Consider the following 18,826-nt stretch of genomic DNA (forward strand, 5'->3'; position numbering starts at 1 on the left):
AGATAATAAAGATAAAGATGTATAGCGTGGAATAGAATAGTTCCCCGCTCAAAGTTACTTTAATGAAAAGGAGTAATTCGGCTACGCAACCGATTTTGCTCGTCGACAATATCTACAATCCTGGTTGTCGAACGATTGTATTCGTCGACAATGTCTACAATCCTGATTGTCGACCGATTGTCGACTCGTAATATATTTTCGCCATATAGTTTCGTCCGTCATTTGTATTCATAAATAGCTTTTCATCGATCAACTACAACTCTTGCTTAAATCGGTATTTTTTGGCAAGTCATTTTAGACTGAAGAAGGGTCGTAACCACCCGAGATATTTCTAATTTTCAAAAATAAACTTTTTATATCCATTCATTTATTGTGGGATTTTTACTCAACTCTTATTTATTTTGGTTCGAACTAAGCTCGTCGTTTTCCATTTCTCGGGGATATCAGAAATGTTTCTAGCACAATATACTATAATCAATCCGATTCCACGCAGATGACGCCTTCTGCCTAAAAACAGCTGTAAACACGGCGACCATAGCTGCATAATTAACCTGCTTTTCCCCGAAAAAGTCTTTTCGTATTTTCAAAATTCGCCACTATTATTTGCGACGTTGTTTTTTGTCCTCAAGAATAGTACTGATAAAATCGAACGTTTTGACGACGCCGGCGCCCTCTTGCAATCTTTTCCGTATGTATTTTCCGATTAACGAGACTATAACCTAACAGTCATCTTCGAGAAGATGTCTAAGACGATCATTCCTGAAGATGATATTAGGTTATAGTCGAAACATTGAATCAATAAGTTATTAGCTATACGGCAAATTTTCGGGCTTCATCCTTCCCGTTGGGATTCTCTCTTCATAAATGTAAGTGGATGTAGATATATAGTGAGGCAAGCATTTTCTTTCTTTTTTCGTTCTGGAAACCAGACACCCTCTCGACCGTCAAATACAAGTTATTTTTATTTCAACACACGCACTGAATCCCCCTCCCCCCCCCCCCCATTAAAACAGGGGAGTCGTTTTATCAATCATGATTACATCGTTCAAAACTGATAAAAATATTTATGAAGAATGAGGATAGCACTGTATACATGATATTTACCGAGACTTCGAAACATTGTCTCAATAACATTGATGATTGAATAAATTCTAGATTTTAGATACCTTTAAATCTGTATACAGTGGGTTTTTATCATATTATCACGTGATACCTCTCGTTAAAACGATACCCGCTAATCATTATCAGAAGTTTCTTATCGGGTGGATTGTTGCGGATTTTCGAGGGCAATTCTTGGTCGGTTTCCAGACTAGGGCAATTTTGAAACGAAAATATCTGGCTAGTTTTTGGAAAACAAGAACGTACATATTGATTCGAAAACATTTCTATAAAACGAATCGAACTTGAAATTAATGATTATTTATATGAATTTTTACAGCGAATATTCATACAGAAATATTCACGAATTTCCCGTCCCTGCAAAAGATATATGTAGAAATTTATCACCTTATTACATAAAAGAACTGGGTGAAAATGCCAAATAGAAATTCCCTCTGTTCCGGTGAGACTGGTAAATATGTAGTAATAGTAATTGGAAGTGTGAATTATGAAAATGCGAGTGAAACTGTTACAAGCATTATTATAATATGTTGTACGTTTTGATTTTCTAGTTTTCTGTTCAGACGAAACCATTTTCGAGCCCCTGAACAACTGATTTACTATTAACAGAATTTGATGTAATAATCAAAGATAAAGGTATAATGTTTATTTAGATTACGATTATCGTAAAATATGTTATTTGATCGATTAATTCGTGGTAACATTTCAAAAACCTGTCGGTAAAGTGTATCCGCAAAGTGGGTACAAGATTAAGAACCAGTACCCTCACCGCAGTTATTATCATCATGGCGAATCTAGCGAATCTCGGTTTACATATCAAACGAGATGTGAACGGGAAGAGGACAACTGCCGCACGTTCTAGAGATATCGCTACTAATAACCACGAACTATTGCAGGCTGCAAGCGTCATTACGAATTCATATATTTGACAACTGATCAGTAAATTCATTATGAATATAGGACCGTCTTTAATGTGCAAGAGAACAAACTGCAAAACAGGCATCAGTGTGTAACTGATGCAGCACGTGAAATCGCTGAGAGAGAGAGAGACATAACGACGAGTTAGTTAGCGTAAGACAGACTGCGGAATCTGCGGGGGACTTATCACTATCAGGAAAGCAGCTGGATTTCCGAACGCTCCGAACAGGAACACGATAGGCAGAATGACCAGTGACACAGTGCGGTAGCTTCCAGACTAGTTCACCACGGACATAAGAACCATGTAACTGCAATAAGTTCGACCAATCTGCATAAATCTGAGTAAAATTCATCATTTACGATTTGAAGACGGCGCACGACCTGAACTGTATATCAATAGAGTCACGCAAATTACAATCGATATACGCAATGATTTCTAATTTATTGAAGCAATTCATTGTTCGCATCAAATCGAACAAGAAAATTAATTTTAGAAAATTATTTGACGCCTGATGTAGAATTTCTGGGCTAAGCTAATGTGGAATTGCAAATTTGAAATCGAAGTTTTAAGAAATTTGGGGAATGATGAGATTTGGCGATTGGGTAGATGATACAGGTCTTCGACTCTAGTAGTGGTTTAAATTTTTTTTATTGAAAATTCTCGATAATTGATCGCGAACTTGCGACCGACTTCATTTACTTAGGCCTCTAAGCTGGTCTGCAACTTCATTGCCTCCATGGTTGAAGAAAGAGCTCTTCTGATGTCTGCTTCATCATGACTTCGAGCATATCGTGTGGCCTAGCCAGCCGGCCCGGTCCCCGGGCCCGGGCCACGGGTTTGGCTGTCACTCGATATCCTAGAGTCTTGAGTCTGGGTGGGTTGAAGTAGACATTGTCATTTAAAATAACATGCTTATGTTGTTCTGTATGAATTACCCGTGTGTCATGTATGTTGTATTAATTTATTTTAAAATTTGTATTTATTGAATTTGGGAATTTTATCCCGGAATTTCAATGTAATAAGGATCAATAAAGAATTGAATTAAATTGTCACCTAATATACATGCCATCAGAGGACGCGGAGCCGTGTATGACAGCTATGCTATTATAAATTGCTAATCTCACGAAACCTGCATACTCCTAATATCAAACATATTTTCTAAAACGTTTGAATATTGAAATTATATGTTTACACATTTCCATATTGACCACTTGTAGCCGCTGATGAAATTCACGCCGGCCCTACACACATCGTAGATAGCTTCGTCATTCTACCGGCATACCCACTTCAGGGTCTGACTTTTATATCAGACTTCCAAATCGTGTATACATCCGCCATTTAACCGAATAGTCCGATTTACTTATCATTTCTATTTATGCCTGCCGCTTCTGATATAATCATACATCCTTTACTATTACAATACGTCTTCTAATGATATTCAATGCAATATAACATTTCGACGTTCAAATATAGGTCATTATATAATCACAGGAAGCCATTCTACATCTATGTCAATAATATTTTGCCAGATAGCTTGTTTGTGTACACATAGACCTGTGACGTTTTGCACATCGATTTACGGCTGTCGTTTGTAAAATGACGCTGAATGGTTAACATTGTTTAGGTTTCATAATGGTAACGTTTTATAAGGCGTCAAAAAATCAATACTCAGAAATCTAACACAATATACTCAGATTTTGTGAAAGTTTATCACCGTGTAAAATGTGAATGTAACTAGATTAAATATCAAAAGTCTTTGTACAACAATGCATTGTAAATCGTGAAATATCTTACTGTAAAAAATCTGAACGGGTTCGGATATGTCTATCAGTTCAATACAAGGAAAAATCAGGAACAGAAACAGTTGTACTGTTGGTGGCCAGGTTTAATAAATGCTAGAGCAGGGGGAATAAACGTACTTTATTGTTCTTAATAGAAGAATTGTTTAACTTAAATATTTGTTCAACGTTTCTTCTACGATTTGAGGACAAATACAATCGATTTAGAATCACTCATTAGTTAAGAAATTATTATCTTCCTAATTTCTGAATTGATATTCAAATCTATCACCAGGCATAGAATTGATTGTTTTATTGATGGATTGGTTGGTTGCAGAAACTCTTGAAAGTGTGTTAGAATAAATGTTGATACCGAAATGACCGACGCCACGACAACGGGCAGGCCAGAGAGTTGAAAACTGGGCGCCGTAAAGAAAAAAACAGATCCGATAACAATTCAAATTCATCCTAAAATACAACATACTTTGAAGGCACATTGGTCCACCTAATCGTTCTAAATAATTCAAGGCGTACGCTACTTATTACTGCTGCGTTAACCTGGCCAGGGGGGGGGGGGGCAGGATAGATAATCCCTCATAAGTAACCCATCGGAAACCTAATCACAATCGTTGAAAATTACATCCGCATCCAAGAAATGAAAATATCGTATAAAAGTATACGCCGAAACCAGGCGAATAATAAAGTAGGAAGCGAAGGGAGAATAATAAAGTAACCCCCAAGCAGCTGACCGAAGCCACGAAGACGGATATTAAGAGGCCTGCAGCAAGCGAGTTGCAGATAGGACGCAATAAAAAAAAGGCAAGCCCACTTTTGTCAAACATCACGCTTCAACTGTACCAATAGTGTTTTAAAGGTAAAAGGTTGAATTTATAGTGTCTATGTCTATATACGTATGTTTATGTAAATTTCTAGTATGTATATTTACAAATGTCTTGAATTGTAATTTTGTAATTTCTTTCTGTGTTTTAAGCAAATGTCTAGTGGCTAAATGACTAGTTGGCTGGTTGACTGGGCGACTGGGTAGGTGGACGACTGGATGACTGGGTGGCTGGTTGACGAGCTCAGACCACTATTCCAAAATCTTCTATATCCTATAGTAAAAACAAGAAATTCGAGAGTTTAGTTCATATGTAAGCGCGTAAATTCAGGGGAAATCCTGCTTATGGCTCATAGGCCAGCATCTTAGCTACGCATTGAAGTGGTTTTCGCCCCACATACCCAACCTAACTTTTGAAATAATCAAACCTTTAGAAAGGAGGGGTATCCCAGTACAGGTATGCCAGTACATCCGAGCCAAATATCTAAGGGAATCCCCCACCGTGTTTGGTACCCTTACTCCAAGCAAAAAAAGTCCAGGGAATCCCTTATTTCATCATCAAGCTGTCTCTCAGGATCAATGGATTTCATACATATAACCGAAATTCGTTACCTATCCCATTTGCAGAAATTATGGCAACATTTATAGGGGACCTCTTCTTCACTCTAGGTACTATTTTTGGGGTCCGGCCCTACGCATCTTCGAGCTACTAACCTAATTGTGGTCTGATGCCTGACTAGGTGACTGGGTGGGTGAACGACTGGGTAACTGGATGACTTGGTAACTGGATGACTGGCCGATTGAACGACTGCTCGATTGAATGACTGGTCGACTGGATGACTTAGTGACTAGTTGACTGGTTGACCGGATGACCTAAAATTAGTAACTAGTTAACTGTTTGACAGGATGATTGGATGGATGACTGAGCGACTGGATGTGTTAGTGACTGAATGACCGGACGACTAGATGACTGGATGACTCGACGACTGTATGATTAGACATGACTAGTTCAATAGGTGAAGTAGTAATGGTGGTTACCGTGGAGATGGTGGAGAGGATAATGATGGTGATGGGGATGGTGGTGGAGATAATCTTGATGGTGATGATGAGAGTCTTGAAGATGGTGATGGTGGCGACGGTGCAGATGGGGATTGTAGCCATGATGGAGACATGGCGGAGATTGTGATGCAGGAGAATGTAACGGTGATGATGATGATCAATGGTGGTGATTGTGATGCTGGTAATGATGTGCTAAAGAATTTGATGATGGAGAAGCTTGTAGTGGAGATGATGATGGTGATGATGATTGTGGTGATAGTAATGGTGGGGAAGGTTGTGGTGGAGATGGTGGTGGTGATGGTGGTGATAGTGATGCTGGAGAAAGTGATGGCAGTGATGATGATGATGGTGGTGATAGTGATGCTGGGGAAGATTATGGTGGAGATGGTGGTGATAGTGATGCTGAAGAAGGTGTTGATGATGATGGTGGAGATGTCGGAGATGGTGATGATGATGGTGATAGTGGTGATTGTAATGCTGATGTTCACCAAGTCGACCAGTTCACCATGTCGCCTGTGTACAGCCGGTGAGTCTTATCGCGTCAAAATGAAGAAACAAATCGCTACCAACGTATGGAATATGTTTCCAGATCCTTCCACTACTACTCCGTATTATAAAAGGCCCTGACTTCATTCCCAAAGTACACAATCAACAGGTTACAGACGCTCAAATGCTTTTCTACACGGGTAAGACCAGGGGAATACTAGAGCGATGTGCACTACGTCATCGATATATCAATGCTAGACTAGTTGCCGGTCAATTCAATAAACCATTTTGCAGTTGTTAGCCGCCATTTTGTTAGTGTACTTTTGTCCTGTATTGTTGGGCCATTTTTTTCTCTTTTTTAAAAACTATCCGTGATGCGTATCATATTTCATCTGTCCCTGGATGGATTTTGACGGTTTCAGCAACATTCAAACCGTGTGAATCTCTAGTTTTGAGTTATGTAAAAATCATTTCTAATATTTGCATGGGAGCGATATATAAATCGGTGGTCAGTTTTTGCCGTGCGCATACAAATCCAGGATACTGAACTTTGAAGTTCGTTATTAAGTATTATTATCCATACGGATAAAAATAGAAAAAAAATGACCCAACAATACAGGACAAAAGTACTGTAGCGGTTGTAGTGTAAACATATAAAAATAGTAATTCAGGTAGTGACTGCTGTTGTCCATAGGTAGCGTAGTCGTAGTCACTCTGCTGTGCCGGGGCGCTCGCTACACGGGTCCGCCTGGGTCGACCGCACTCGGGTAGTGAATACGGCAAGGAGACTCTTGTCTTCCCCAGGAAAGTAAATGATATAAAATATGTAGAATCGGTTCCTCTATTAAAAAATGTCGCTAAAAAGGGCGCTTAAGCAGTACGCTCTCCTCCAAACAGTCGCCTCCCTACTCCACGTAGCCTTAATCTGTGTGGCCAATACAGACCCCCCAACCCGCTCTCCTCAGAGTAATCCGCTTTAGGGGCTTTCCTCGGACGAAACTCGCAGTGTTGATTACTCGGCGGATATGGCTACCCCCATTCCAAGTGCCCTCTCGCACATAGCTGTCCCCCGTCATCTCAGGAGCTAATTGCGACTCATGCCAGATCTGTCAAACTAGTCGTATGCATAAGTGTTGTCCGTAGCGACGGTCAATAGGGGAACGATCCTCACGTAGAACTAAATGGGTTCGATGCAGCAGGAAAACAAACAGAAATCCTCGTCCTTCCCTCCAGTGCCGGCGAATCAAATAAACGCAAGATTCGAAGTTTGATTGGAATGTAGTACGAATTATTAAATATATATATTTTCTTATAATACAAAGTTCATCGTTCTTGATGCCAAGGGGACATCATGTCCACACGCAAAACACCTTGATTATTTACATTTCGATATATAAAAAGAATGTGCCCTTCATGGCTTGCAAAACCTTGGTACAGTCAATGTACGGTAGCATACAAAGGAGACGACCGAACGTCAAATAGAAGCGGTGGCGCGGCGGACTCCGGTGTGTATCTAATATAACTTAGGTCTCAGTAAACGAGCGTCGAAGCTAATCAACGATTAAGATGTTAACGACGGAGCGTCAAGTAGTTAACGACGAGCGTTGTCGTTAATCAACGATAAGAATTATACGACGGAGCGTCAAATAGTTAACGACGAGCGTTGTCGTTAATCAACGATAAGAATTATACGACGGAGCGTCAAATAGTTAACGACGAGCGTTGTCTTCAATCAACGATAAGAATTATACGACGGAGCGTCAAATAGTTAACGACGAGCGTGGTCGTTAATCAACGATAAGAATTATACGACGGAGCGTCAAATAGTTAACGACGAGCGTTGTCTTCAATCAACGATAAGAATTATACGACGGAGCGTCAAATAGTTAACGACGAGCGTTGTCGTTAATCAACGACTGCGTGCCAAATTCAAAATGTCGGTGACGCGAACTCAAAGAGTCGAAATTCAGAGGCGACGTCAAGAAGATGAAACGACCGCGCGTTCGTTCGAAAAAGGAGTTACTGAATACAGGTGATTTTCATGGTCAGCAGAAACGACATCTCGGAGTAAAATTACGGAAATAGCACAGAAGATATAGGCCTACCATACTATTATTATTACTATTACTAATTACAGCGACGAGAACGTTAAGTCGGCATCGTCAGAGGATTGAATTTAAACAGACGATGAACTGACGGAGAATTTACAATATTTACAGGATTGTAAGTGACGAGTTTATCGGCAGCCCATGGCCGACGACTACACGACCCCCGGGTGCGTCGGCACTCGGGACTCACTGAGGGCGGGATGTCAAAAACCACTGCAGCGATCCCGGGGTCAGACGACCCGGAGGCCCGTGTCTTAATTAGAGAGTAAAATTGTCTTCTTACATGATCTGTACGATTTACAGCGTCCGATTCGTAAAACGGTGAAGAGGCAACAAGAAGAGTTTCTAATGTGGCTCTGCCAGAGCCAAGTTGCCAATGAGCGCGATTGCGCCAAATTTATAGTTTTCATGCGGTCAACGCACGCGGTGATTGGTCAAGCGTGACGAGCAGTGATACGATCCGCGGACAAAGTAGAGCACGCGAAATCATTCGACCGTGACGAATGATAAAACCCTAAATAAAGACTTCATACGCGAGAAATAGAATTAAGTTCTATAATATTTTAAGATTAACGCGAAAAATGACGACTATCACACTAAAATCGCTAATGTCACCGCGATGTGGCGTGGCCAACACCGCGGGGGCCTGCCCAGGTCGTGAAATTGGAATCTGACAGGACTGCCAAAAATCTGTCAGATTGAAATTGAGCCGAAAAGATCCCGAAACATCGCCGCAGAACACCCAGCCCCGTCCCGGAATACGTACATCTAAAAAGAAACAATGAGAAAAGAACGGCTTAAGGCCATTCCGAAATACATAATATAATTTCACCAAAGACCGACATTTTGTGGTCAAACCCATCCCAGATATTGACAATTTTCGCCACAAAACCCTAACAAAATGGTGGCTTGCAACTGTAAAATGGTTTATTGTCTTTCTTAGTTATCTATAGCGAAATCGTCATGAAAACCTACCAACAACCACAACATCAAGGTATCTAGTATTCACCGGAGCACTCATCGCGAAACAAAAATACTGTCCCGCGTCGGCAGCGACCAAACCTTAGCGGAACAACAAGAAATTATGAATTGAGCTATTTAAATAAACCTCACCATAAAACAAGTAAGAAAAAAGATAGAAATAGCGATTATAAGTTAATATAAGTACCATCTATTGTTAGGGCTGAACCATTAAAAGCGAATCTCGTAACACCAGAGAGCTCGGCAACTAACGAACCTGATTTTACAATCCACAGTTTCGTATCACCGTTAGTCAACTTCTTCCAACCGAGGTTGCTGGGGCTAATAGTCTAATGTGAGTGAGGAGAAATGATATCATATTGTATTGATATTGATATTGTATTGAATTGACATTCATGTTGTATTGTCTTTTTGCTCTAAGCAAATGTACTTTTGTGAGCAATAAAACATTCTATTCTATTCTATATCAAAATGCAGTTCACAAATGAATCTAGGTATTTAGTTTAAGCTTACCTTGTAGGAAAAGTCAGCCAAAAACTACCAGAATGTTAATAGTTTGTTCCATCCTGCTCGCGTTTCACATTCTGGTTGTTTTCTTCATAGACCTCTCTAAATATCCAATTCAATACGACATCACGGGGTATTTTAGCCACCTTTTTGATAATCGCATTGGGCAAGAATAATCAACGCAATATGACAACGATGAAAAAATTGGATATTTCTAAGATAGTTGGCAAGCTTCCATGTTTGCGCTCGTAGTGTTGTAAGGATGCATGCCCGGTTGTGAACAACCACAATTAATTAGCCTATCAAAAACAATGATATTATCAATTATAGTTTTTGCGATGTTCAACTTGAATCCTGATCAAGAGATGGTAAACATATTTAGCTAATTATAGAGCAAAACGATAAACTGCCACATAAAACTTTCTAATAGTGGAATAAATACACCGGAAATGGGCATTCATTTGATCTCCGACGATTACAGCGTGTTTGAATCTCAATATTAAGTACGGCCTACAGCACCGGGTTATCGCGAAAAAGATATTGTGTAAATGATTCGCTGTATTTTACGTATGCATGGATTATGGAAATGTAAATACTCAAATGTATAACACTTCATTAATTTTTCTAAAATATTTATCACTGCGCTAGCGATTTTAAGAAAAATACTTTGTAATAAATCAATGACATTGTCGGGACATTTTCCAGAACGGTCGTCGTGCGTTCACGTGGTGGACGGGTTCTCAATTGATTCGGGAAAATCCCGAAAAATCTGAATTAGAATTAGATTTCCTTACGTAAATAATTTCGAACATTCGATTACGCACCGACGAAAATAGATTCAATTCAATAAACCGTCGACAATTCAATTCGTAATTCGAAAAACAGCTTTATTCATGTCTGAAGATAAAGCAACGCGTGATTATTGTCATTATCACCGATAAATTATTGCATATTCACGTAGCGCCTTAAACGTGTTCTGGTTTGAAATTGTGTAACTTATTTCACCTGGAAGAATGAATTCCTTTATTTGCAATGATGTCGATTTTCTGTAAAAGTATATGAGATTTGCAAGAATCGATAGTAACTGATAACTTATCAAAATAATTCTTTGTGGTCCACATTAATACTGCACCCTGAGTGCTGATGGGTGTAGTATAAGTGTGAACCACGAAGAATAATTATTAGTTACTATCATGTTTTTGCATATTCGAAATATGTATTCCCTGAATTCATTTGGAAGTTAAAGTTATCTTAAATAGGGGTTGTCCCTGTTATTTATTTGGTTGGTAAATTTCGTTTGATTTTTTGATCGAGTTCTCTCTTACATACCCACCACACCTGCCGGGAGCCTACAGGTGGTTTGATTTCGAAATCCGAAATCGAAGTACAGATATAGTTGTGTGATTTGCAGTTGAGTTTTGCAGAATGTTTTGTTTCAAATCGAAGTATATAATTGGGAAATTCGGTTCCGGTTTATTCAAACAATCTTCCATTCAGTCTGAACCGGCAAGCGACTTAAAGGGTGAATTTTCTTGGCTGCCTAATCTAATGCGGTTATTACACATAAACGTAGTCTAAAACGCATACACGCGTTGTGGGGGATAATACCAAATAATCTTTCGCACAACCGGAGATTGAGGCAAAAACAACTAAATCTGTGTAGATAGAAAGAAACAATGGCGGATCCAATTCGATTCAGTCGGTATCATTTGCAAAAGTCACAAACCCAGAATCAAATAGTTGAACAGAATCAAAAAGGTTATTTAATGCTGTACTCATCTTTCAAGTGTTACTTCTCCCCAGGGAGAGATGACTGATATACGAAAAGAGTTGGTTGGGGTAATTATACCAAGTTTGGAGCCCATTTGAACTTGACTCTAGTTTGGATACCTGCGCTATATAAATGCCAATTATTGTTGTTATTTGAAAAATGTATCAGAAAATTGCGAATTTTCTGTTGACAATATTGAAACCATTTTCAATGAGTGACGTCACGAAGCAGTTCATGCCAAGAACTCGCATCCGGGCATCGCCGGTGATTTTTTTTTAAATCTTGAAATATGGATTGGCTCTGTTATTCATTTGATTGGTAGATTTCGTTTGAGTTGGTATCCCTTTCAAAACCACCACACTTGCCGGGAGCGAAAAAGGGGGTTTGATTTTGAAATCGGAAATCGAACTACAGATACATTTGTGTGTGATGGGCGATATATATATATATATATATATATATATATATATATATATATATATATATATATATATATATATATATATATATATATATAAAATAACACTCGAATATAAAAGAAACACATTGATTTCTTTTTTCGAAAAAGCTCCAAGTTCTCATGCTCAATTGATTCATAAAGAACCGGTCCACGGGTTCTGAATGCCTTCGAGAAAATCCGTCAAAATCTGAATCACTCAAATTCCATTCGAACCTGCACTTACAATTACAAAAATAGATTTAACATATACAACGCATTTTATATTTCGAAAAACAACTTTATTTTGGTGTAAAGATAAATTAACAATCTAAGTAGCCATTAGAAAAATTTTTCGTGTCGCAATATTTGTATAATTGTAGAAAAAAACGTGTTTATTGCATCCGAGCATGTTACTTAAATAATTCGCGTTTATGTAGATTTGATGTGAAAAGGGCCTAAGATTTATACCATACATAAAAATTACCAGATGAGCTTAGTATCAGTGTGGACAATTAAGAAAAATTTTACTCGAGAAACATAAGCATATCATGATAAGTTATTAGCTGCCTACATACGTATATACTTATTTTGTAAAATAGTCCCAGTATACATTGTTCTCAAAAACACGAGTACACGCGAGTAATAAAACATGCTTACATGAATAGATATGTTTGAATTATGTATAATCTACTATAAAATCTAACTTAATTCATACACTCTCCCGTCACGTAAATACATCTATTCACGCCCGTATGTCAGAAAAATGGCCGAAACTACGACACCTGCTATGGCGAGTAGTTTCCTCGCTGACGTGGCCAATGCCGAGTTCTCGTCTATGCATCCCAAAACCTTCAATCTGAGCGACGCTCCTTTTCGTTGCCGCGAACGACCAACAAGATAATGATCAACTTGATCGCTATAGCAGTACATGCGTTTCATGTGATCCGCGCAGGTGATTGGAACGCTACCTCGCATTGTATAGGTCTTGACGACCCCTGCAGCTTGAGGGCAACCGAGACTGAAACAGAAAGCGGAGTTGATATTTGATATACATTGTCGCCTCATATTTGTATTCGTTATATTCGATGCAAAATCTTTTAATACTTTCAACTGTATGGAATTGAAATGCATATTTATAATAATTGATAGTGATAAACAACAACCGCGACGAGAATCATTATAAATTCTACTTACACATTGCTGCATTTAGAAACTTCTTCCACTGTACCGTTGTATGTCGTTTTCAAATGAGTTAGGTCAGACCCGATGTTTGCGAAGACGCTTTTGACGGGGACGTAACTCTGGACTTGGCAGCCATACGCATTTAACGTATCGTTGCTCACTGGTTTCTGAATGTCTATTGTTATTTCGCTATCATCAGCAAGTACTTCTCCTCTACTGAAGGTGTATGTTATTGGAGCATCGCTACGCCAGGACACTTGACCCAGGTCGACCCACTGAACAACCGACGGTGGGGCTGAAAAGGAAAAGAACACTTTCAAAGATCGAGAATCGTCTTCCTTACAGTTTCTCATAGCGGCGCGAAAGCTTCGTAAAAACCTACCGATAATCACAAGATCGAGGTATCGAGCTGTAGTTGTATCGTTCATCGCGACACAAAAATACCTCCCGACATCGGCAGCAATCACACCTTAACGGAAAAACAAGAAATCGTGGAATATAAAACAAATGAGAAAAGATCAACAAATCGATTTTTGATATTACCAGTTATTTTCAGAGTAGAACCAAAAAAAGTGAATCTCGTAACACCTGAGAACTCGGAAACAAACGAGCCTGATTTCGCGATCCATAGTTCATCACCACCGTTAGTCGACTTCAGCCAACCGACTTCATGTTGGGTACTGGTCTAATGTGAGTGAGAAGATGAATGATATGATATCAAAATGCAGTTCACAGAATGTGCGTGGCCCTCGTTACCTGTTCAAGCGCGATTAGAAAAAGCTACCGAAAACGAACTAGCGAAAACCGGTTCCACTTGCCGTGAGTTTCGGGTGGTGACTTCAAATTGAAAATTGATGAAAAATGTATGGAGATGTTAATATGGCAAAGAATCACTAAGTATTCAGGGCCAATGTGGGTAGAAAATGTAATCTTTGCCTTAGAATGCATCGCATAGTCTCTATTAATGTTTAATGAAGTTTTCTGGGATAGGGTCCGTTGACCCCATTGAGAACTTCATGTCTCAAGCAGCCGAGAGCACAAGAAGAAATTGCGCATTTTTTTGAAAAAATTAAAAAGTGCAAGGACATTTTCTAAACATTTCCAAAAATACCTCAAATAAGTACATGTATATATTTCCATAATTCACATTCTTTTCAACATTTGTCTCTACATAATCTTTACGTCTTTACTATTTTGGTAAATATCTACTTACCAGTGTGCATATCAGATTAACGTTTGTGCCCAACTCAACATCGTTCGCTGAACCTGAAATCATAAAACTTGGTAAAATGCAACCTCGCTTAACAGGGTTTGATTGATATTGATTGATCGCGTTGTGTATAATGTATGTTTGAAATATTTCCGTATGAAATTCATAACATGTACGTGTTTATTTGGAATTCAGCGATCTTATTTAGTAAAAACCTACCTTGTAGGAAAAGGCAGCCGAAAACTATCAGAATTTTAATAGTTCGTTCCATCCTGCTCGCATGTCTCATTCTGGTTATTTTCTCCAATGAGCTCTCTCAGATATCCAATTCAATACGACGTCATAAAACGTTCTACTTAATTTGCATGGGCAAAAATAATCAACAAGATATCGTCACAATTAAAAAATCGGATATTTGGCAAGCTTCCATGTTTGCACTGCATTATTACGGCATAGTGTTGTTTGTGTTGGAAACAGAACCCGGTTCTGAACGGGGAGTGGTGGGGGAGGGGGCAGTCCCCGACATCTGCCTATCAAAAGCCAAGCCATGGACGGTATATATAAACAAATGAATATAGTTTTTGCTACTTTTTAATCCTTTCAAGTCGAATTATACTCTGAACTTGCTCCAGGCCCGAGATTTTATCTTATCCCTCAAAGCCATCCACGTCATTAACATCAGGAGATAATTCAACCGTCCGGGATATTTTCTTTATTCATAAGGTTTTTAAGTTACCCGTCGTTAATCATGTCAGCGTAAGTGCGAAAATAAGACTTGAATTGTTTATCACAAAATGCGTTCACTCTATTTCGACTTCGTTCTTATTTTGGGAAAAAAATCATGTTTGATCCTATGAATGTTAAGAATTCTTGTTATTGTAACGAACTTCGGGGATTTTTCCACACTTCACTTCGCCCGCTAGCTTGTCAATAATTCTATTCATATTTTTATCTAATGTCGAGCGGCGTCTATTTCTGGATACAGATATTGTTTAGAGTTGTGGAGAATTCGCTTCCCTAATCGAGAACCTATTCATCGAAAACGCGATCAATAATTCATCAGAGATATTGTCACGCGATATTAATAAGCTAGTCAGTCAACTCTGCAAAAACTCGTTACGAAATACATACAAAACACCTTACACAATAATTTTCTGAGCATAAACAATCAGGGACCAGTCACCGGTCTACGAAATCCCATATCACATGAAAATAGGGGCCATGCATAAAGTACATTGCAAATCGTGTGGTTGTTTGTTTGAATTTTCTCACCTTTTATCTTTGTTTATAGCCTGAAAACCCGTACAAAAACGTACAGGGGGAGGGGTAAGCTATAAGCGCACAAATACCCCCTATGTTTTTTTTTGGGGGGGGGATTGCCTAAGAATTCCCCTTTCTCGGTCTTTCGCTTCGTTGGCGGTACTTCTTTTACTTCATAGTCTGAAACGAATTGACGATCCTTTATTCTCGTCCAAATCCCCGATCAGCAGAAAGTTTGTACTCTCGTGCTGGTCGACCAGTTGATACCGTGCGTATATTGTAGAGAGACAATCGTAATAATTCTAACTATATAGGAGAATGCTAACTGGTATATTTTCGATGATCTGACGTGAAGATCATTTATTGATGATGTCAAAGCTCGCGACTCGCAGGTCGGCCTTTTCGTTAAAGTATCCGGAGCTCACCACTCTCGCAGGTCGGCCCTTGTCGGTTTCAGAACTTACTCTCAGCTGAACTGAACTCAGCTGAACTGAACTATCTCAAAAATGTTTATTAGATATTTATAAGTGAGTGCCAAACTTACAATTTACTATTCAGAACTTTGATGATATTAATAATATTTCTCCAAATTTGGTAATTACTAAATCAATAGAGTGTCTACTACAATAGTTATTTTACTGATAATCATAAGATATACATTTTGACATTGAAACTATTCTGCTAAAATCCTCATTTCATAACACGTCTTTCGTCGTTTCCGAATGTTTCGGGTCAGACTCGATGTTTGCGAAGACGCTCTTGACGGGGACGTAACTCTGGACCTGGCACGCGTATGCATCTAAACATACCGTCGCTTACTGGATCCCGAATCGTTATTTCACAGCCGCCAGGACGTACTTCGCCCATGCTCAAGTAGTATACGCAATTGGCACGCCTTACTCCAACGCACTCGACCCAAGGTCGACCCACTGAACAATCGCTGGTGGTGCTGAAAAAGGACGACCTATTTCAAAGATCGAATCTTTCCTAATTTTTCACAGCGAAGCCTTCACCAAAAGCACAAGATCAAAGTATCTTCTTTCAGTTTGATTATTCATGTCAAGACAAATATACCCCCTACATCGGCAGCGACCCCACCTTACCACACCTTAACAGAATATCAGATATGCTAAATGTATCAGTATAGACCATATAATAAGATAAATACGAGATCAAACTATGGGCCCAGGGACATCACGCCCTCTTGGGAAATGGTTTGAAATGCTCAACAAATAGAAAATTTCAATATTCAATGCCCCCTGGTGAACATATTAAGAAAACAATGACCTTAAAAGTTACCACACTCATAGAACATATCACTAGCTTCAATCGTCAATTGTGGTTACATATATGAAAATACTTATATATTCAGCTATCTAACGCCCCCTGGTGACCATACACAAAAGCCAATGACCACAATCGTAGAACATGTCACAAGCTACATCATTTTTGCAATTCAATGTGGTCACAAAATATGCCTGGGTACCAATACAATATGAAGATATGTAACTTATTCGACTATTTAGCACCCCCTGGTGACCAAATACAACAACCGATGACCTGAAAACTCTTCACAATCATAGAACAAACTTCCCAAAATAAACTGGAATCTATTATATCACGTTTTGATATTCATTCACTCGAATTAAGCGAAAATACCGTATCTAATATGTAGTATCATACAATGATTTTATTTCTTACCCGCATTAGAACCTCGCTGACGGTGATATCATCCTCCCCCGGCAGGGATTCGAACCTGATGGCATCGAGATTGCCACGGCACGAAACCCTGCCATAATCGATCGTGTGCGCAGATACATGCGCAGTTCAGATGATGTGATTTTTAGCCAATCAGAAATCCCGTTTTATCTTAGCCCGGGTTTTCCCATTTATAGTTCTTCCTTGAAATTTGCCTCAACGATTATACAACGAGCAATCTGATTGGTGCCGCCAGTTTTCGCTCGGAAAGCTGCGCATGTACCTACGCACCCGGTCTACTGATGCAGGGGTTCGTGCCGTGGCTGAGCGTAGCGATGCCATCAGGTTCGAGTCCCTGCAGAGGGAGGATGGGTGATATCGGTTGGTTGAAGGTGGCTTATGATCACACGCACCTATGGCTGGTTAAATCGGATTCGTTAGTTGCCGAAGTATCTTGTTCGAGATTCATTGTGTCTATAATGGACCTAATAATAAATATGGTATTTCTGATATTTCTTTTTAGCCCAGTTGGAACCTTGGTCCCAGCGGGCTATTGCGTTCATTTTTCGTCCGTCGATCCGTCCGTCCGTAGACGGAATCCAGTTATTTTGAAGTTTTGTTCTATGATAAAGTTGACCCGACCGGCCGCCTATCTACCCCGTCCATTACTTTTTTCTAATCGTGATCAATTTTACCGTTATAGACCCGGCAGCTATAGAAGTGAACTGATTAGAAATTTAATTGCATTCCACAAAAAATACCCGGCCGCTGCGGAGTAACAAGGTATCGTTTTTGTTTAGCCCTATGCTCAAACAACGCGATAGAAACCCATATAACATGATCAACGACGGGTAACTAAAAAAACGTTATGAATACATGGCCCGGACACACTGGGCGATTCCGTCGCCCGATTTCGTCGCCCGACGAAATCGCCGGTAAAATTGCCCAGTGTGTCCGGGTACATCTTCACCCGTCAAGGGATTCGAACCCACTACGCTAAAGCTGTTCGCCGAACTCCTTGACCTCACGAGTCGTTGGAGTCGTTACTAGCCGACCAGATTCCGGTCGTACCAATCACAGCGCTTGTGACAAACGACTTAAGGCTTCTATATTGGTTTTCCCGTTAAATGGACCAATCAGCGAACGTTTTACTGAACAATGAAGTATTTCGCAAATCGATATGACGTCATGCGCAACAGCGCCAGTAATGAAATCACGCTTCGTGAGGCCAGGGGGCTGGTGGAAGCGAGTTCGGGAGTGATACCGGACCCCTGGTAAGCGAGGATGGTCCGGGTACGGCGATCAGTCGCCTCGAGCGCCGTATTAACCAGCCAATCACGGCTCTTCGATTTATTAAAGGTGGCACTAGCAGCTGGTCGTTTCAAAATAAGCGGCGCTGTTCGCCGATTCGTCGGCCGACGAGATCGCCCAGTACAGTGTGTCCGCGTGTCGGCGATCAAATCGGTAATAA

At 39.7% G+C, this 18,826-nt stretch overlaps 1 protein-coding gene and 1 long non-coding RNA gene across 2 annotated transcripts; both read right to left on the reverse strand.

Annotated features, from left to right (window-relative positions):
- Nucleotides 1-9,289: 9,289 nt before the first annotated feature.
- Nucleotides 9,290-9,864, reverse strand: LOC141906722 (uncharacterized). The gene is made up of 3 exons (XR_012619403.1): nucleotides 9,802-9,864; nucleotides 9,476-9,617; nucleotides 9,290-9,369 (listed from the first exon to the last, which is right to left on the reverse strand). It is a non-coding gene; the product is annotated as an uncharacterized LOC141906722 (long non-coding RNA).
- Nucleotides 9,865-12,315: 2,451 nt separating this feature from the next.
- LOC141907133 (uncharacterized) lies at nucleotides 12,316-14,746 on the reverse strand. Its single transcript, XM_074796705.1, has 6 exons — nucleotides 14,617-14,746; nucleotides 14,401-14,453; nucleotides 13,731-13,872; nucleotides 13,570-13,656; nucleotides 13,200-13,482; nucleotides 12,316-13,023 (listed from the first exon to the last, which is right to left on the reverse strand). The coding sequence occupies exons 1-6, from the start codon at nucleotides 14,684-14,686 to the stop codon at nucleotides 12,744-12,746; spliced, it is 915 nt and encodes a 304-aa protein (XP_074652806.1). The 5' UTR covers nucleotides 14,687-14,746; the 3' UTR covers nucleotides 12,316-12,743.
- Between the last annotated feature and the right edge of the window lie 4,080 nt (nucleotides 14,747-18,826).

The sequence above is a fragment of the Tubulanus polymorphus genome, chromosome 6 (genome assembly GCF_964204645.1).
Source record: "Tubulanus polymorphus chromosome 6, tnTubPoly1.2, whole genome shotgun sequence".
Lineage (NCBI taxonomy): Eukaryota > Metazoa > Nemertea > Palaeonemertea > Tubulaniformes > Tubulanidae > Tubulanus > Tubulanus polymorphus.